The sequence below is a fragment of the Ceratotherium simum genome, chromosome 7, assembly GCF_057802395.1.
Source record: "Ceratotherium simum simum isolate JZ-2026a chromosome 7, ASM5780239v1, whole genome shotgun sequence".
Taxonomy (NCBI): Eukaryota; Metazoa; Chordata; class Mammalia; order Perissodactyla; family Rhinocerotidae; genus Ceratotherium; species Ceratotherium simum.
Window position 1 is genome coordinate 24,557,881 of NC_141906.1, and position 22,522 is coordinate 24,580,402.

At 34.0% G+C, this 22,522-nt stretch overlaps 1 protein-coding gene and 1 pseudogene across 1 annotated transcript; one reads left to right on the top strand and one right to left on the bottom strand.

The window, feature by feature from the left end:
- Positions 1 to 899: 899 nt before the first annotated feature.
- LOC101406592 (olfactory receptor 52N2-like) lies at positions 900 to 1,865 on the bottom strand. The gene has a single exon (XM_004418617.2). It carries the CDS (start codon positions 1,860 to 1,862, stop codon positions 900 to 902), a length of 963 nt encoding a protein of 320 aa, XP_004418674.1. The 5' UTR covers positions 1,863 to 1,865.
- Positions 1,866 to 16,797: 14,932 nt separating this feature from the next.
- Positions 16,798 to 17,791, top strand: LOC101406344 (olfactory receptor 52N1-like; annotated as a pseudogene).
- The last annotated feature ends 4,731 nt before the right edge of the window (positions 17,792 to 22,522 follow it).

Genomic DNA, 22,522 nt, shown 5'->3' on the forward strand with positions numbered 1-22,522 from the left:
TCTTTTTTCTCTGTTCTTTCCAGAAATGTAAATAAGGTACTCCTTTCTCCCTTGTCCCTGATCACTCAACATCTCCCTCTTATGTAAAAGTCAAGTAAAGCAGTCAAGCCCAGGCATCCTTGATTGGCAAAGTATGTAGATTTTTTCCAAGTCTCCTTTCTTCTATGCACAAATCCTTTCCTTAAACAGCTGTCAGATGGTATCCACTGTATCTGTCAAAATTCTGCTCCATATTAACTCCAAGGGGTACTTCCCGGATTATGACAAACTCCAGTAATCATATTTACTCCAGCTTCCTTTGTATGTACCTTGGTACATTCATAGGAATCCAAATAATTACCTAGGCAGCAGAATGCCAGAGATAAATGAGAAGAGAAAAAATTTTTTTTCTAAAGTTATACAAGTTTCACATAAATGTGGAATAGGAAGGATGACAGGACCTCTGGAATACAACACAGATGTTATGAGGAAGTGTTTCTTGCTTCCCTGTAACACATGAGACAGTTTGCTTCTGTGCCTTCCCAAATCTTGTCGAGTTTCTCTAGGCTATCTGACCTCTTTTATTCTTTCCTATGTACTCCTCCATAGTGCTAGACCAAAGTAAATTAATCATCAGAGTTTACTTGAAGTTGGATAACCTACACAACCCATTCTGAGTATCCATTCCACAAGCTCTAACTAAAGTTAAACTAAGTGAGGAATACAATTATTTCCTATTTTATTTTCTTCTATCAAAGTAGAGTAGGTTAAAAATTTTGTGGTTATTTCATAATTTTTACAGCAGAATATCGACAGGTATTTTCTCCTGACGTCACGGTTGTTTAATTTTGCATTTACTCTCTTCCTTTATAACTTTTATTTTTATCTTTATGCTAAATGCAGAATTCTATATCATAGATTTATCTCTTACTCAAAATATCTTTCTCTCTAAAAAACAATTTGATCACTCCTTCACGGATCTGCTTGGTCTTCACTCCATAGACAACTGGATTCAGGGTAGGAGGCAGCAACAGGTAGAGGTTGGCTATAAAAATGTGGACATGGTGAGGTATAGTGTGTCCCCCAAAGCGATGAGTGAAGAAGTTGAAGAAGGCTGGGACATAGGTGATGACAATTGCACATATGTGTGATGTACAGGTGCTGAAGGCTTTGTGGCGAGCATCTGCAGACGACAGATTGACTACAGCACGGATAATCATGGTGTAAGACATGGAGATACAGAAGATATCGAACCCTCCAATCAATATGGCAGCTATGAGACCATAGATAGCATTAATCTTGATGTTACCACAGGATAATTTGGCCACAGACATATGGTCACAGTAGGTGTGGTGGATGAGGTTGCCCCTGCAGTAAGGAAGACGCTTGAGCAGGAAAGTAAACGGGATCATGAGCAACACGCTTCGAACTAAGGTGGCAAGGCCAACCTTCGCAATTACAGTGTTGGTGAGGATGGTGGCATAGCGTAGAGGGTAGCAAATGGCCACATAGCGATCCAGAGCCATAAGCATGAGCACACCAGACTCCATGCCCGTCAGCATGTGGATGAAAAACATCTGCACAAGGCAGGCATTAAAGTAAATCTCTTTGAGACTGAACCAAAAGATACATAACATATTGGGAACAAATGAAGTGCACCCACTAACATCTGTAAGGGATAGCAAGGCTAGGAAGTAATACATGGGCCGATGCAGGGCCTCCTCATGGCTGATGAGATAAATGAGCCCACAGTTCCCCAAGACAGCAATGATGTACATGAAGCAGAATGGCAGGGAGATCCAGATGTGTGTGGCTTCCAGCCCAGGAATCCCATTTAGAATGAAGTACCTTGGTGTCAGGCTGGAGCTGTTGGCTCCCTGCATGATGACCAATTGCAAAGCATGTTACTTTTGGTACCAATAAAGATGTCCTATACAAGAAGATAGTAGTGATGTTATTTTCAGCTAGAGAAAAAAGGTGAACAAGTATTTTGCACAACATAAATAATAATTTTAGGAGAAAAATTATCTTTTTTGCACCCAAACTATGTTCTTTGATCCCACTTAGCAGTCCTGAGCCTGTTACTGAATCACAAGAAGGCAAACATAGTGCAAACGTAGTAACAAAGCCCTGGTCTTCCTTAGTAAACTTACTGTAAACTCTGTCTGTTTATACCTGCTTATATTCCTAGACCAGTCTCTCATGCTTAGTTTTGCCCCCTTGACCAATTTCAGATTATGGGCTTGTTTAAATAACATTGATTCTCCTAACTCTTCACATAATTTCCTTTCTCTAAGAAGTCCTTTCAGCTGTGTCCACTAGGTTATACCCAATTAAATTATGTGAGCACCTACCTATTGCACACAGATATTAGGGGCTTAGTGTGATGTATTTACAAGACTAAACATGGCAAGTCTGGATTTTCCAAGTCAGAATAATCAAACACAGAAGATTTGAAAGGCCAATATTTATATAATAAGTTACAACTTACAAAGCATGGTCATGTGCATTTTGTATTATATTTCTAATTATTTCTTACTGGTAAACATGAACAATTTAAGCATGAACAATTTAGCCATTGACATTTTAAGCTCTAATTACTTCTCATAGTTTCTATTGATTCTCTTAAATCTCTATGTAGATAAGCACGGTATATATCTACAAATAATCATAATTTGTATGTCTCCTTTTGGTGTATTATTTTTAGCCCGCAAATAACTATAATATTTAAATTGGATAGGATGGAATTTTTCTTAATTAATTTGTTTGTTTTGTGAAAACAGCTTTCCACCTTTCTTCTGTATTCTGGGACATGGATCTAGTCTGAAAGCTTTTTGATTAAAATCATAAGACTCTGGATCTCTTTTTTTTTTTTTGAGAAAATTCTTCTTTATCTTACATTTTTAAAAGCACCTACTTAGTTATTTTTCATTGGAGATTATCAACTTGAGTTATTGATTTTCCCACAGTACTCTATTGTATATTTTATTGTATTTTCAAAAATTGTTTCATATATTCTTCTGTTATATTTTAATCTCCTCCAGATAACAGTATTTTCCAAAGTTCTAATTTTGATTGCTTTTATTTTGTCTCTCTCCATTTATTTATTTTTTCATGAGATTTAGCCTAGGGTTTTCTATAGAAGTGTTTTTTTTTTTTTTTTTTTTTTTTTTACCATTACTTTTAACCAGTTGAACATTTTTTAAATGGTGCTACGTAAACAATATCAATATATAAAAACTATAAATGCAAATTTTTCTGGAAAACAGGAAAATATTAGAACTGATGGCTTTTTAAAGCAATTTGCTCAAGTGTAAATGCCTTTAACATTAAGTAGACTAAACCTTGGAGATTTTCACCACAGCCTGGAACATAATAAGCAAAATGTATAGTACTATCATAATTATTGTTAGTATTATTATCATTATTTTGCTTTATAAAATAAATGTAAGTAAAACCATGTCTAGCCAACCTTTACACATCCAATATCCTTACATCTCACTCAGAGCAAAAGCCAACATCTTTATACTTGCCTACAACATCCTATACAATGAGGACCCTTTTAAATCTCTGAATGTGTCTCCCACTGCTCCAACTCTGATCCACTCGGTCTATCCATACCTAGTAGAGGTTTCGCAAACTCAGCAATCATGTGCAGAGTTCAGGGCTTTTCCATTTGCAACATCACTGCCTGCTTTATTATTCCCCACATATCATGGTGCGTACCATCAACGATTTCAGGTCTCTACTCAGTGTCAAACTCAAACTTTTCCTTACCTCTCAATTTATAATTGCAACCTCCAGATCTCTGCCAATCATGGTATAATATCTTCCTTCTAGCTTTTCTTTACTCCACAGCAATTAGTATTGTCCTCTCTCCTTCCCTAGAATGTAAAATCTATACGCACAGTGATTTACGTCTATTTTGTTCACTGCTATAACTCTTGCACTTAAAATAGTAACTGGCACAAGAGAAAAGTTATATAATGAATGAGTGAATGAGTGAATTTCCAAAAGTTCTTTTTGGTTCTTCTTCTTGATTTTACATAAATAGCTTAACAAATTAGTGTGCATATTGAAAAATAAAGGGTATATGAAGGAAGGCAAACATGGTTTCAAGATGTCTGGAATCTTAAAGATTAAGAAAAGAAATTTGGAGATATTTAGAATTGGGATGAGTACATGGAGTAGATGCAACTAATTGCCTTTTGTATTATTTTGCATATCCTAAAGTCATACATATGAAGAATAGCAATAGTTATAGGAAAACAGATTTGGGTTCAAGTAATGTTCCTTCACGCAGATAGAGATCTCTAGTAAGATAAAAAGATTACTGCCTTCAGATGTATTCAAGCGAAGGAGAAAGACGTGTCATGAATGTTGTTGTCAGGATGTTGTGCTGCACGGTCACTAGAATTCCTTCTAACTCTTGCACTAACTCATTTTCATTGGTACAGGTCTTACCACTTCCCATGGAAGACTCCTACATCTATGGAGAGCAGAGAAGTTTTTCTATTATTATACAGAAATTTGCTTGCCTATAATATTATCTCTTTGGTCCTTCTCAAATTAGCACCATGGAATCTCCTTCCTCCAGTGCCTAAACTACATTTAATTTTCCCCCCACTTTTCCTTCTCCCTCTTCAAGTCAGTTTGCAAATCCCTTTGGTTTCAGAAGTCTAAAGAGTGAGATAATTCAGTGCTTCATATTCAATCACCCTCTGACTCAAATCCATCCCAAATTTTCTGTGTATCTTATGTATTTTTTTCTTCTGAATCATCCAAACTCGCTGTGATGTCAGATGTTTTTAAATCCCCATTCATGACTGATATTGTTCAGAATAATTGCACAGTATTGGTTAGGAACTCTATATAACAACACTTAATGACTTCTCTGTGGATTTTTCAAGCAAAAGGAGAAAATTTATTTGGGGTTTCACAGATAGATGTCCCATAGGACATCTACGGGACATTTCTGAAGGGAGAGGAGATAAATTTAGCTTTGTTCAAACTAGATTTATATTTAGAATATATTTTAGCAGAGCTGGGGGGGAACCTCAATAATTACCCTCAAATTTTAACAACTTTTCTCTGATGGGACATGTAAACTGTTTAGTATCCATTGCAGTATAAATCTGACTTCCTAGAGTGCTTTAATTATAGCTTTGTAACTTTCGTCATAGCTTTATCTACACGGCATTTATGGATCTCAAAGTTTCCTCAAAAATATTGAGTAAACAATTTCAGAATCTTCTGTGCTAGAGACTCATGAAAATATATTTTATGCAATAAGGCTAGGTTGTATGCTCATTTGAAACATTGCTCTGTAAAATGCATCATTTCTTCATTCCTGATCCCCTCTACCTTCGTAGAAATACAGCACTCTTTTAAGGTGTAATTCCATTTAGTAAATATTGATCAAATCTAAGGAAACATAGAAGGTTGGAATGCAATTCTCCCAACAGTCAAGGGATTTTGAGGAAGGAAGCAGAGAACATTTATGACCACAATTTAATATCATCCTTTGGGTTTGTAGAAATGAGTGCAGACTATTGGAAGGTGAAAACAGTAAGAAGGAATCTGGTGTAATGATATATCTTTCTTCTAGAGCAGGTACCTCCAATGGGCAGAAACCTAACAAATACAGATTTTTCTTTTGCGATGAACAAACGCACTCACCAAAGCACATAAAACAAAAACAAACAAGCTCTATGTTACAGAGCTTCAGCCCAGAGAGAGAGTCGTCAATTATTAGAAATCTGATGAGTTATAGCTTCCTTCCAAAACACACAGTTACAATAAATGAAAAGTCTAGAGGCAAGACTTCCTCTTGAAATATGCTGAGTTACAATATTAATACTATTAGGCATAATAAAATTTAAATTAAATAAATAATAAACAAGCAGATGGCAGACATGCTCCAAGTCCTAAGCTCTGTTAGCAGTTCCTCAAGCAGAAAATCTTCGAATGACAATCTACTTGTTTACAATATTTTTGTTGTTGTCTTTTTTTCTAATTAAAAACTATATTAAGCAAGTATACATACCTATAAATATTATGCATATACTATATACTTATAATATAAATAATTCATGGGTGTAGAAGATTAACAAATTATGTTTATCCATATATGTCTTATAATATGTACATTAGTTGAGAGGGTGTGGCAATATATGCTAAGATGTCTAGTAAAGACAATCCCTCTATGTTTATGGGTGGGCTTAGAAGGGAAGAAATGTACAAAAGTTCCAATTGATAAGAGGGAATTAGAAAGTTCTTTGTTTTTTCCTATCTTATAACTGAAAACAGGTTTAGTATTAGGTAAAAGAGATAACATGGTTATTCTCTGAGAGGGCTCAGAAACTTATGTTAATACTGTTTACTTTGGGAAAACTTCTCTGAGACAAGCTTGGCCTAAACTGCTGCTTGACACGTGAAATTATCAAAAGATTCTCCTAAGATTCTCTTATCCAAAAGTTTCCTGATATACAAGACTGCTAAGGTCATAGCTTGTAGGACTGCTAGTAGGGTTCAGTATTAGTTATAACACAACAGCAGGCAGAGAGCTGGTGTGTAACAGTCAGTACAATGTAGTTGTAAATAAAAGTATTTGGTGAATAATAGACCTGAACTTGAATTCTTCTACTCCACTTAATAAATGTATGATTTATGTTGTTTGTTATCAGCTACAGACTTCTATTGGCACTAAATCATTTTAATCTTAAAAGACTGTAATGATAATATCTATCTCAAAGTAGTGTTTCAAGTTTTAAATGAGATAATTCTGAAGATTATCATGTGGCTTTTCTCTTTTATTGTGTTAATACCAAAAGCAACATTGACTGATGTTTAAGTATTAATTCAACCTTATATTTCTGGGATAAACTCCAGTTAGTTATGAGTTATTACCTTCTTCATGCATTAATAGGTTCAATTCTCATTAATAATATTTTCCTTGAGATTTTTACATCTGCATTTTTAAGATACGTTGCCTTATAAATTTTCTTTCTTATAATGTCTTTGTAAGGTTTCAGTATTGAGGTTGTGTAGCTTCATTAAACAACTTTGGAAGTGTTACATCTTTCTCTATTATCTGAAAGAGTTTATTTCTCATATAAATATTTAGAAGACTTCACCATTAATGTCATCTGGGCGTGGAAAGGATTTAATTATAAATTCTATTTCTCTAACAAATAAGAGGCTTTAGTTTTTTCTGTCTTCTTCTGTCAGTTTTGGTAATTGTATATTTCAAGGACCTTGTCTATTTTATCTACCTTGTCAAATTTATTGTTCACTTCTAGCTAGTTTGCTAAAATTGCTCTCAAAAATAGAAATGAAAAAGATAGAATAAAAATACCTTATTGAGAGTCAGAGACACAAACTCGTCACTCTGATAAGAATTCTCTTAATAAAATATAAACAAGCAACTCAAAAATTTTAACCCACAACTTGAAGAAAACACCAATATATGGGAGAGAAATGAAAATAAATCTCAATCAAGGTAGTAGCAAATGCAGGCAGCCTTTACAAAATATGTTTTCCTGAAAAAGACATAATCCCTTCAGTCACTTTCTTGGACGTAGACTCATATGAATCTAAAATTGGATCTGTTTTCTTCTTTCATTATGACTTCATATCCACACAACCCTGTCTTTTGGTAAAAAATTGTTACAACTTGTGTTCTTCCAAAATTGAGAACAGATTTTTTAACCTTATTTGCTTTGTTAGGAGAGAAAATAACCCAGTGGTGATTTGTATAGTCAACTTGGTTAAGATGAAATTATATTTCCCAGAATCTTCTTCTTGTATGTTGGTGGGTTAGAGTTGGCCAAAAGAGGAATTTGCATGAGATTTGGAAGGTAGAAGGGAAGCAGCAGCCATTGCTCTCTGAAGGTCATCATCGTTAAATGTGGTGAAAGACAGATACAGAGGTGATGGTCAATTCCTACTTGTCTTTATGCTCCAAACAGCGGAAGACACATTCTTTTCAAATGCATATGGGTCATAAAACAAAAAAGAATAAATTTAAAAAGATATGAATCATAGAGAATATGTTCCCTAACTGAAAACAATTAAATTAGCAAACAATAACAATAAAATACCAAATACATTCAAGATATGTGAAATTAAACATCTGTATAATCATGGGTAAAAGAAGAACTACAGAAAATTAGTAAACTTCAGCCTATCAAAATTTGAGGGAAAGATAAAAAGATTACTTAGAGACTACATCATGTTCACCACCAAAATACTAATTACAAGATGTAGTCCATGCAGAAATAGAAGTACAATGATGTACACCTGAAATTTTTACAATGTTATAAACCAATGTTACTGCAATAAACAAAAAATTTAAAAAAAAAAGTTTAAAATAAAATAAAAATAAACAAACAAAAAAAAGATTACTTAGAGAGAAATTTGTATATTTAAATACTTATAATAGTATTTAAAATCAGTTCTCTGAAGTTGGACATTATAATCCAGAAAAAAGAGGGTTGAATAAAACACAAAATAAGAGAAGTAAATAATAAGACTAAAATTAACTTGATCTGTATTTAACATCCATAAACAATATGAAATAGAAATCTAAAGAATCAAAATGATTTATCATAGATTCAAAAATGATAAAAGACAGGTATCTATTTAATAAGATATTTGCAAGGTCTTTACACTATACTACAGAACATTAGTAAGAAAGTTGAAAAAAGATCAAAATAAATAAATTTAACATGTTCAAGGATTAGAAGATTTGAGTGTTAAAATACTCATTTTTTTCAAATTTATCTATAGGTTCAATGCCATCCTCATAAAAATCGAAGAAAGATTTTTGTAGGTATAAAAATATTAATCTAAAACATCTATGGAAATGGAAAGAACAAATAATATATAAATAAATCTATAAAAAGAAGGAACAAATATAGAGGGCTTGAGTTAACTAATTTAAAGACTTATAAGGATACAGTAATCAAGATAATGTAGTAATAATATAAGGATGGAAATATAAATAAATGAAACAGAACAGAGAGTCCAGAAACAGAATCACACATATACGGTCAATCGATTTTCAACAAAGGAATCAAAATATGTAATGGGATGAATAATTTTTCCAAGTGGTGCTGGAACAATTGTGTGTTTCTAGGGACAAATGAATCACTGCCCTTACTTTTCTGCATGCACAAAAAGTACCTGAACATGGAGCACATAATTAAACTAGAAGCTAAAATTACAGAACCACTAGATGAAAACTTAAGATATGTCTTAATGTCCTTGGGCTAGGCAATATTTATTAGCTAGGAAACAAAAAGTATAAAACATAAAATAAAAATTTGGTGAGATGTACATCGTTAAAATTAAAAACTACTCTTTGAAAGATGCCATTAATAATATAAACATGAAAAGACAAATTAGAAGCTGAGAAAAAAAAAGACTTGCAATAAATATATCTTAATAATGACTTTTATTCAAAATATACAATGAATATTTTCAATTCAAAAATAATAATACAAATAACCCAAATATAAATGGCAAAATATTTGAACAGACATTTCACCAAGGAAGATGTATACGAGACAAGGACACAAAAAATGCTTAGTATCATAAGTCATCTGGGAAATGCAAAGCAAGATCACAATGAGATACTACTATATCCACACCAGCATGTTTAAAATTAAAAAGAATGACCATATCAAGTATTGGTGAGAATGTAGGCCAAATCGACTCTCATATATTGTTGGTGGGAATGTAAAATGGTAAAAGCACTTTGCCAGTTTCATGAAAACTTAAACATGCACCTACTATATGACTCAACAGTTCCAACTGGATGCTTAATTAAGAAAACTAAAAATATATGTCTATAGAAAAACATGCCGTGAACGTCTACAACAGGTTTATTTATAATAGCCCCAATCAAGAAACAAATGAATATCCAATAATGCAGGTGAGTGAACAAATTGTAGCAAATTCATACTATAGCATACTAGAAGCAATTTAAAAAGAATAAACCACTAATACTCAAAATTACATGGATGAATCTTACAAATATTATGCTAGGTGAAAGGAACCAGACACAAAAGAACATACTATATTGCCCCATGCATACTAATATCTAAGATCACTAATCTAACATACAGTGTTACAAAGCAGATTATGAGTTATTTGGGACTTGAAATATAGTTGAGCATTGACTGAAAGAGGCATAAGAAAATTTTTGGGGGGGTGATAAAAATTTCTATATGTAACTGTATAGTAGTTGCACAGTTGTATATACGTGTCAAAACTCTTTAAACGGTATCTTTCTGATATGTGCAATTCAGTGAATTATACATTATAAAGTTGACATTAAAACCAATCAACATAAATCAATATGTTATCAATAAAATGAAGACTAATCATATGATCACCCCAATAGATGCAAGTTGATAATATTATAACATTCAAAATCCACTCATATGAAAAAATATCTAAGTATATTTGGAACAGAAGGGAACATCTTTCAGCTGATTAAGAATATCTATTCAAGTGACATCATTACTTGAACACTCCCAAACTCATTTCATGAGGCCAGCATTACCAAGATACCAAAGCCAGATAAGAACACTACAGAAAAGAAAACTGCAGGCCAATATCCCTGATGAATATAGATGCAAAAAGTCTCAACAAAATACTAGCAGACTGAATTGAACAACACATTAAAAGGATCATACACTATGATCAAGTGGATTCATCTCTGGGATGCAAGGATGTTTCAACATATGCCAATCAATAAATGTGATACATCACATTAATGGAATGACAGACAAAAATAATACGATCATCTCAATAGATACAGAAAAGGCATTTGACAAAATTCAACATCCTTTCATGATAAAAACTCCTAACAAAGTAGGTATAGAAGGAATGTACCTTAACATAATAAAAGCCATGTATAACAACCCCATAGCTCCATCTTACTGAACAGTGAAAGGCTAAAAGCTTTCATTCTAAGATCAGGAAAAAGACAAGGATGCCTGCTCTGACTACTTCTGTTCAACATAGTACTGAAGGTCCTACCAAGAGCAATTAAGCAAGAAAAGGAAATAAAAGACATCCAAATTGGAAAGGAAGTAGTAAAATTGTCTCTTCATGGTTAACAAGACCTTGTATATAAAAAATTCTAAAGACTCCACCAAAATACTCTTAGACAGAATAAATTCAGTAAGGTGTCAGGATACAACACCAGTATACAAAAATCAGTTGCATTTCTATACACTAACAACGAACTATCTGAAAAAGAAATAAAGAAAACATTTCCATTTACCATCACATCAAAAACAATAAAATACTTAGGAGTAAATTTAATCACGGAAGTAAAAGATCTATGCACTAAAATTTATGAGACCTTTATGAAGGAATTTGAAGAAGACACAAATAAATGGAAAGATATCCTATGTTCATGCATCAGAAGTGTTAAAGTTAAAATATCCATATTATTTAAATCCTTCATAGATTCAAGGCAATCCCTATTGAAATTCCAATGGCGTTTTTCACAGAAACAGAAAAAAAAACAATACTAAAATTTGCATGGAATTGCAAAAGACCCTGGGTAACCAAAGGAATCATGAGAAAGAACAAAGCTGAAGGCATCACACTTCCTGATTTCAAACTATAATCAAAGCTATAGTAATCAAAATGGTACAGCGTTGGCATGAAGACACATTGACCAATGGAACAGAATCAAGAGCGCATAAATAAACCCAGGCATATGTGGTGAACTAATATTGACAAGGGAGCCAAAAATACTCAATGAAGAAAGGATAGTTTTTTTCAATAAATGGTGCTGGTAAAACTGGATATCCACATACAAAAGAATAAAACTAGACTCTTATCTTACACCATTCACAAAAAATAACTCAAAATGGATTATGGGCTTAAACATAAGATCTGAAATCATAAAACTCCTAGAAGAAAATGTAGGGTAAAAGCTTATTGACATGGGTCTTGTCGATATTCTTTTTGGATATGTCACCAAAGTCACTAGAACAAAAACCAATAATCAAGCGGAACTGCATCAAACTAACAACTTTTGCACAGTAAAAGAAACAATCAATAAAATAAAAAGGCAGCTTACAGACCACGAGAATATATTTGCAAGCCATATGTCTGGTAACAGGTTAATATCCAAAATATATAAGTGATTCATACAACTCTAGCAACAAGACTTAAAAATTTTATTAATGATGTGCAGAGAACTTGAATAGATATTTTTCAAAGAAGACATACAAATGGCCAACAAGTACCTGAAAAGGTGTTCAACATGACTAATCACCAGGGAAATACAAATTAAAACCACAATGAGATATCACCTCATATCTGTTAGAATGGCTATCAACAAGAAGACAGTAAATAAGTTCTGATGAGAAGGTGGGCAAAAGAGAACGCTGGTGCACTATGGGTGGGATTGTAAATTGGTATAGCCACTGTGGAAAACAATGTGGGGGTTCCTCAAAAAATTAAAAATAGAACTACCATATGATCCAACAATTTCTCTTCTGGGTGTAGATCTGAAAGAGATGTCACTAATCTTTATCTTCAAGAGAAATCTGCGGGCCGGCTCCGTGGCTTGGCGGTTAAGTGCGCGCGCTCTGATGCTGGCGGCCCGGGTTCGGATCCCGGGAGCGCCCCGAGGCACCACTTCTCCGTCCAACGCGAGGCCGAGTCCCACGTACAGCAACTAGAAGGATGTGAACCTATGACATACAACTATCTACTGGGGCTTTGGGGGAAAAACTGAATAAATAAAATCTTTAAAAAAAAAAAAAAAAAAAAGAGAAATCTGCACTCCCACGCTCATTGCAGCACTGTTCACAATAGGCATGACTTGGAAACAATTGAAGTGTCTGTAGATGGATAAATGGATAAAGGAAATGTGGTATATGTACAATGAAATGTTATTCAGCCATGAGGAATAAGGAAATCCTGCCATTTGCAACAACATGAATGGATTTTGAGAGCAATATGCTAAATGAGGTGTCAGACAGAGAAAGACAGATACTGTATGATATCACTTATATGTAGAATCTAAAAATAACAGACTCATAGAAAAAGAGTAGAATGGTGTACAACAGGGACTAGGGCGTGGAGAAAATTGGGACATGTTGGTCAAAAGAAAAACTTGCAGTTATAAATATGAATAAGTTCTGGGGATCTAATGTACAGCATGGTGACTATAGTTAACAATACTGTATTGTACACTTGAAAGTTGCTATGAGAACAGACTTTTAATGTTGTCACCACAATGACACAACAAAATGGTAATTATGTGAGGTGAAGGATGTGTTAACTAATGTTTTGTGGTAAATATTTTGCAATATACACCTGTATCAAATCATCACATTGTACACCTTAAACTTACACAATGTTATATGTCAATTATATTTCATAGAGCTGGGAAAAACAGAATCTATAAAATTCTACAGCAAGTATCATGGTGAATTATTGGACAGTAATCCAGAATTATCTTCTCAGCAATGGATTACACTTTCCTGAACATCCAAAACAGTTGTTTCAAGTTTTGTATGGGGATATAATTGAAAGTCAAAGTGAGTTTTATCAACCAGCAGGCAGACGCACATTATTACAAATTACTACATGTTACTATAAGCAGTTACCCATATTGATTTGTTCTGAAGAAGTGACTTGCTTTTATTTTATAATAGTTTTTATCATTTCACAGCTGTGGTTCTGCATTGTAGCAGAAGTACATGTCTTCATATGACTGTCTGGAGCCAGGTTTCTCTATGTCTAGTCGGCTTCACTATACCCAGTCATCACTATATCCACTATAGCCAATGAAACAACGATGTCCATGATCACTCCTCCTGTTAAACATTGCACTGAAGGGATATCCTAGCCAGTTGAATAAGACAAGACAAAATGCAAAAAAAAAAAAAAAAAAGGAAACTGTTAAGCAAACTTTTCTTCATTCACAATGAGATGGTTTATATCTAGATAATCCAAAATGATCTGTACAAAATAATTTTAAAATTAACAAGTAAATTTATCAAGGACACTAAATATATGATAACATATAAAACCCCATTGTTTGCATACCAATATTATTTAATTCTCCACCAAAAATATTTGTTTCAGTACCAACTTTGTATATGACGTTGTGCTAAGTTTTGAAAAAGGTAGATGACAGGTCTGTCTCTCAAAAGGATTGAATTCTGAAAGTCCAAATGGTTTCACACCTACATAATCTCTGTTGCACATATAAAATGTTATGCCCTCCTGAGTCATAGACTATGACTTGGGACAAAATAATTCCTAAGACAACTCCTGATGGCTGAGCCAGGTTTATTAACCCAGATATATCTGATTCCTAAGTCTTCTTTTTTCACATTAAAAACACACATAGAAAAGCACTTCTTCTCCGAGACTATAGTAGAAAGAGATAGTAACAATTAAGTTTTCTCAGCTCCCCTACTTCAGAATATATCACACACACACACACACACACACGCACACACACACACACACACACAGAATGGGAACGCTCCCTCCTCCCTTAGCCTCCATGTGGTCTCAATATAGGTCTTCTATCTCTCCTGCAGGGCCAAGGGCATCCTATAGACGTGAATATGACTTAACCCGTGGGTATCTCTTCAGCTTGTTGAAGAACTCCAATAGCTTTTAGGGTGAGAAGATTTCAGAATTGAGGTGCATTCTTCTTGTTAATGGAGTAGATGTATGTTAGGATAACTGAGGCAGGAGGAGGAATAAAGGAGCTATCAGAGAGGGTTATTCTCATTTTTGAAAAGGCACGATATACCCTACCATAAGGTTGCTTTTACAGACTGACTTGGATGCTCCACTTTCACTTGAGATAAAACGTTCTTCTTTCAACTACAGAAACATAATCCTTGTAGGGAGTATTCTAAAGAAAGGTAATCAGTCTCACTGACTATGAAAGCTAAAAACATCGTTTCTGAGAGAAAATAATTTATACTGTGGAGAAAAGAATGATGACAGCCTTATTTCATAATTTTCTTTGTTTCTTATCTACTTTTACTTTTAGGGTACTGTCTCTATTTCACATCATAATTATGATATTTTAGTCATTTCTCAATTCAAAGACCCCTAGATTTCGTCTACTCAGCCTTCATCTTGTAAAGAATAAGGACGTGAAATTTTACAAAAGGTACATCCATAAAGAAGAACTAATTTTACACAACCTTAAATTTCCAACAGAGACACCTCAAGTGGCTGGTGGGTCCCCTCTCAGATGTCCAGCAGGTGCTATAAATTTCAACACTGATATTTTGGATTCAAAGAGACTATTTATTTTTTCTCCAATAGCCACTTATATAGGACTATCCCCGCATTATACTACTTGCACTTTTTTTCTAAATTAGCACATTGTAACTCAACATAACCCACTATTTCAGACTTGTGTATCCTACTTGCATCCATCCTATGGTCATAATTTTGTTCTTGTCTGCTTACGATATACTATTCCACCAAATATTCTCCTCCTTACTACTCAGAAGTGTTTGGTCAGTCCTTATTATCTCACAGCTTTTTTTCCTATGGACTTAAAAAAACATATATTGAGCATCAGTTTTATGCTAAAAAAAACCTTAGCTTTTTTTTTTTTTTTTTTTGTGAGGAAGATCAGTCCTGAGCTGACATCCATGCTAATCCTCTTCTTTTTGCTGAGGAAGACCAGCTCTGAGCTAACATCTATGGCCAATCCTCCTCGGTTTTTTTTTTGTTTCCCCCAAAGCCCCAGTAGATAGTTGTATGTAATAGTTGCACATCCTTCTAGTTGCTGTATGTGGGACGCGGCCTCAGCATGGCCGGAGAAGCGGTACGTCGGTGCGCGCCAGGGATCCGAACCCGGGCCACCAGTAGCGGGGCACATGCACTTAACCACTAAGCCACGAGGCCGGCCCAAAACACCTTAGCTTTGAAGATTACGTAGCCTGAGAAATATTTAATTCCATGGTTCTCTGAAGTTGTGATATAAATAAAAAGTAAAGTGCTTTGTTCTATAGGAAATGTCAGTTGTTTTAGTTCAGATGATGAATATCTCTAGTCTCATTGGATTAGATGCTAGAGTCCATTGGACTAGACTCTCACCTTACAAACACAAAGTTCTCTAAGTTATCACATTTCCATGAATCTTCCCCATCCATTTATTGTGGAACGGATCAAAGGAATTAATAGGTGGCCTTTTCAAGATATTAGTAAGGGGATTATTTTTTTTCTACCTTTAAGATATTCTATGATTTCTCTCAAAGAAAGCTTTTGGCACAAGGGGATAATTTATAGTTTTTTGCATTCCAGCTTCCTGAAAATTGGATTTGGTCTAAAATTAGGTTGAAATCATTGTCAGACTGATTAACTTTGAAGAATGAGCCCACAAGAACTATTAAGGTTTGCTAACATTTCAGAATGGAATAGGCATCTCTGATTAAGATGGTGAGCACCTAAAACACAGCAAATATTCTTTTCGAACATCCAGTTGGGCAGTTAGTGGCCAACTTCAGTGAAGAATGGCTTGCATAATAATAAAGAAGAGACATCCAGATGCAGCAAATCACCTAGATTCAGTCAGTTCATTTTATCAATGTCTAATTCTTAAGGCATGGACCCAAATAGTGTGTATGTTATGTATTCAACATAAGAGACTATATATGGTGATTGATGTACAAGAAAGACTAATTAGCTATTATGGAGAAGAAAATCCTGCTTGTCAATTACTCTCTGAATTTACTTTTTTTTTTTTCTTGTAGGGAAATTGTGTATCTGCCGTACCATGAACTTCCAACAGTCATTATGTCATTTCTGAATGACACCAGCCTAACTCCAGCTTCATTCATCCTCAATGGCATCCCTGGGCTGGAAGAAGTGTACTTGTGGATCCCTTTCCCATTGTGTGCCATGCACATCATTACCATTACAGAGAACTTTGGCCTTATGTACCTTATCTACTTTGAAGAGGGCTTACGTAGACATATGTACACCTTCCTAGCCCTTCTTTCCTTCACGGATGTGCTCACGTGTACCAGCACTCTTCCCAACACCCTCGGCATATTGTGATTAAAACTTAAGGATACTGATTTTAAGGCCTGCCTGGTCCAAATGTTCTTTGTGCACACCTTCACTGGGATGGTGTCTGGGGTGCTCATGCTCGTGGCCCTGGACCGCTATGTGGCTATTTGCTAACCCCTGCACTATGCCACTATCCTCACTAATTCAGTGCCGAGGCTGGGCTCCTCACTTAACTTAGAGGTGTAATGCTTGTTATCCCTTTCACTTTCCTCACCAAGCGCCTGCCATACTGCGGGGGCAATGTCATACCCCATACATACCGTGACCACATGTCTGTGGCTAAGATATCCTGTGGCAATATTAAGCTCAATGCCATCTATGGTTTAACTGTCGCCTTTCTGATTCGGGACTTTGACGTCATGTGCCTCGCAATCTCCTATACCATGATTCTTCGTGCAGTTGTGAGTCTGTCATCAGCAGATGCTCGACAGAAAACTTTCAGAACCTCTACTGCCCACATCTGTGCCATCGTCATCACCTATGTCCCTGCTTTCTTCACCTTGTTTATACACTGTTTGAGGGACACACTATTCCTCCACACATACACATTATTATGGCTAATCTCGATCCACTCATGCCTCCCATAATTAACCCTATTGTGTATGGAGTGAAAACCAAACAGATACAAGAAAATGTCATTAATTTTTTGCCTAAGGGAAAGAATAATTCTTCTCATAACATTTACACAGAGTCTTCTGAGAAGTTAGGGTTCTCTTAGCCAGGTTGATATCACCTAGTCAATAGGAAACTATTCAAATGAAAACAGATGTCTGGCCATAAGAAATATTTTAATGTGACTTTAATTCTTCTACCTCTTTTGAAAGGGTACCACTGTCTTCATGTAGACAAAGATCCTCTCTTCTGAAATTCCATGTTCTTCAAAGTCTCTTTCCTTATAGGGGCCTATAAAGTTCAATGCATTTAATTTCCTAGACAGATATTTGTCTCCTGAATGACAATCTACACAACCTTGTGGCACAGTGGTTGCATCACTAGGACCGGAGTTGAACTTTTTAAAAATTTTAAGTCCCTGGCAAAACATGAGCCATGTTCATCAGTATCTGTGCTAATTTATTTTTCTTAGCATTTTCCCTCCCAAACCCTTTGGAGTTTGTTCTTATTTCCCAAGTTCTTATCTCCTACTTGTTTTCCCAAGTTTGTCAGCTATATATCCAGCACTGCATACATATGTTCACCAGAAAACTTGTAAAAGATATGTTTCAGCATACTCATAATACCCAGAAGCTATGTCCATCATAATCAAACTGAATAAGTAAACAATTGTGGTCTATTCAAATATAATGTCAAGTGAAATAGATAAAATAATATGTAGTGCATGATTTCATTTATATAAAGCTTACAAACAGACAAAACTAGTTTACAGTGTTAGAAATTAGGATGATGCTTAACTTTGAGAATGAAAGTCCAGGTAATGATTAAACAGGGCATGAGGGGAGCTTCTGAGTGGCTGCCAATGATTTAATTCTTGACTTGAATTGTAATTACAGAGTGTGTCCACTTGGTAATATTTCATAAAGCTGTACACTTATGATGTATTAATTGCATGTATACTACACTTTAGTAAAATATTCATTTAAAATAATATATCTTAATGACACTCTATGACTCCCTAAACCATGAAACATTTTCTTCCTTGACTCTTCAGCTATCTGTCTGTCTATGGCTTACAAAGTATATATACTATTTTTTCTTACAGAAGTATGTTAAATTTAGTGTAAATAATATGTGCATTTGTACAAATTATAATCAAACAACACAGACAAGATAATCATTAAAACAAATCAAAACCTTCACCTTGAAAATCTCTTCCACCTAGTTCCTTGGCAGAAATTGCCTCTTAAAAATATTTTGACATACGGCAACTAGAAGGATCTGCAACTAGGACATACAACTATCTACTGGGGCTTGGGGGAGAAAAAGGAGGAGGATTGGCAATAGATGTTAGCCCAGGACTGGTCTTTCTCAGTAAAAAGAGGAGGATTGGCATGGATGTTAGCTCAGGGCTAATCTACCTCACACAAAAAAATATATATATATATTTTGTGTGTATGTGTTTGTTTATGTTTTTGTTATTCATTTTGGTGATTACTTGTTTTACTCCAAGGTATGTTTGAACTTTAATTCAATTACCAACTACTCTGTTACAGACAATGAGGATTTTAACTCAGTTACAATATTTGTCACTTGTGTGTTTTTTATATATATACGTGTGTGTGTTTGTAGTATATACTCATGCATATTATATACATATGCATATATATGCATAAATTTGTATATGCATATATGTAAAGCACATACCCATATATTAAATATTACATATTATATTAAAATATAAATTAAAATTATAAATAAAACATATATTCAATATGTGTTTGTGTGTGTAGTTTCTTGTTTTCCCTACCACTTCCAAGCCCGCTGTTAATCAGACATATCTTTAATTTTCAGTTTTAAAATCATTACTACTTGCTCCGATTCTGGAAATCTTCTAAGATTTGTGCATAATTTGATTGTAATAGTTGAAAACTATTACTAAATAGTTTTTGAGTTACTATAATTGTATGAATATTGATATGATTATTGAATATGAATGTATATTACTTTACAGCCAAGTCAGGACTATATTTCCTTCTCTGTTGGTCTAATCCTTAGTATTTTTAAAGAAGGATATTTCTAGCATCAATATTTTTCAGAGATATCAGATAACATACTCCCCTCATAAAACAATGAAATTATTTCTATGGAAAGGGAGCAAGTAAACAATTAGAAAATGACTTTTATAACAGAAAAGAATGGATGATGTGAAAAATATCTAAGGGAAGGAAAATAAAGTTGTAAAAATCTCACAGAAAGGAAAGAAAAAGCCAGACAATGTAAAACATGAAAGAAAGGTAAAGAGATATAAAACTTCTGTCCAAGAGGGCAAAAGTCTGACTTTGAGGATTTACGTTAAGAGAGAAAAGTGTTAAGGCAAGGGGAGAATTTATCCAAACAACCATAAAATCATATTTCATATAACAAAATTCAAAATTTGTATTTTAAGAAATATCAAGAAACTCCAAAATATCCAGAAAATTGTTTATAAAAGATTCAAATCTGGACATGCCACAGTGAAATTAAAAAATATAAAGATAATGAAAATACCCCCAAAATTTTCAGGTAGAAAACAGACATTAAAATTTCAAAAATCTCAATTCATATTTACAGAATTGTAAAGGTTACCTATAAGCAAATATTGATGCTGGAAGATAATAGAGCAGTTCTCTTACTTACAAAAGGAAATAATTATTAAACTAGAATTCTATTCTCAGCCCAATAATCAAATATATGAACAGCAATGTTATCCTAGATATGACAAAAATCAATAACCAGTTTTCTTAGAAAGTTATCTGAGGATCTACTCCAGAAAAATGAGGGAATAAAGCAAAAAAATGCTGGTATATGAGATTCAGGGGTTAGTGGACTGAGTCTAGGAAAGGAAAAAAAGAATTCCCATTGCTCAGAATGAAGAAGATCGAAGATGACGTAATTTCTTGTAGACCAACTTTCAACTGTTACTCTTGTGTTCATCCAATATCTCATTATTACCATTACCAGAAACTCTTACCATTATTGCTACAACGTCTCTTGAGGGTAGTTTAAGTAGATCAGTTCCAAAGATCCTTGCACCTCCTCTTGAGAGTATATTGTGTGAAGATTTTCTTACACTTTCTTTCTTATGAATAACACTGCAATGAACATGGGATTGTGCAGATATCTCTTAGAGATCCTGATTTCAATTCTTTTGGGTAAATACCAAGAAGTGAGATTTCTAGGTCTTATGTAGTTGTATTTAAAAATTTTTGAGGAACCTCCACATTGTTTTTCATAGTTGCTGCAACAATTTGCATTCCTACCAACAGTGTACAAGTGTTCCAATTTCTCCATATTGTAGCCAATACTTGTAGTCTTTTTTTCTTTTTTTTTTGATAATAGCCATCCTGATAGATATCAGATGACATCTCATTGTGGTTTTGATTTGCATTTCCCTGATGATTAGTGATGTTGAGTATCTTATCATATATCTGATAACCATTTGTATGTCTTCTTTGGAAAAATGTCTATGCAAGTCCTTAGCTAATTTTTTAATTGGTTTAGTTTTTTTGCAATTGAGTTGTAGGAGTTCCTTATATATTTTGGATATTAATCTTTATAAGATGTATGGTTTGCAAATATCTTCTTGTATTCCATAAGTTGCCTTTTCACTCTGTTGATTGCATCCTTCTTTCATTAAAATCTTCCCATCTTATTTCTTCTGAGACTTTTTAAAAATCTTTCATTCACTGCTAATCACTTCCCTTTACTACTTTTCTTAACTATACTTGCTGTTATCTGTCTTTTTGAAATTTCTTACTTTTAATGCCATAAGGAATATAGCACTCTTCTCTATTGTAAGTCATAACAACCTCCTTATTTTAATTTTCTCAACAAGAATTGTATTGTATAAATAATTAAAGAAAGTGATCTGAATAAACTCATTTGAATTAATGTGTAAGTCACTGAGAATTTATTTGTCCTTTTTTTAAAACTTATTTTTGTGAGACATAATTGACACATAACATTGCATAAGTTTAAGGAATACTACCTATGTTGATTTGATACATTTATACATTGCAATTTGATTACCACTATGGCTAACACCTCTATCATGTCACATAATTATCATTTCTTTTTTGTGGTGGAAACACTTAAGATCTAGTCTCTTAGCAACTTTGAAGTTTATAATACAATATTGTTGTCTGTCTATAATCACTATGCTGTGCATTAGATCTCCAGGATTTATTTATCTACTAGTTCCAAGTTTGTACCTCTAAACAACATATATACAATTTACCCACCCGCAGGCCTCTGGTAACCTTCATTCTACTCTCTGTTTTTATGAGTTTGGCAGATTCCAATATAAGTGATATCATGCAGTAATTGTCTTTCTCTATCTGACTTACCTCACTTTAACATAATGTCCTCAAGGTTCATCCACATTGTCGCAAATGCAAGATCTCCTTCTTTCTCATGGTTGGGTAATATTCCATTGTGTCTATATGTAAATAGAAGCAGCAGTGATGAAATATGCAGCCTATAAATTAAGATACTGATTTTTTAAAAAATTACATATACATGCAAATAAAGATACACAAAATCTTAACAGCAGGCATTTTTTGTGTCAGAAGTATGCATTATTTAAAAATGTTTTTATTGCTCCATTTTTCTCTTTTTAAATTGATGAGTGTTCTATTTTAGAATTCAGAATAACAAACAACTAAACACTTATTATAAAATCACAGACACCTCTACATTTTGCCTTATTTTTAATTGCTTTAGTTAAGAATTTCCAACTTCTAATCCTAATGGTGTAATATCTGTATCACAAGAATTACTTCATGGACTGCCCTTG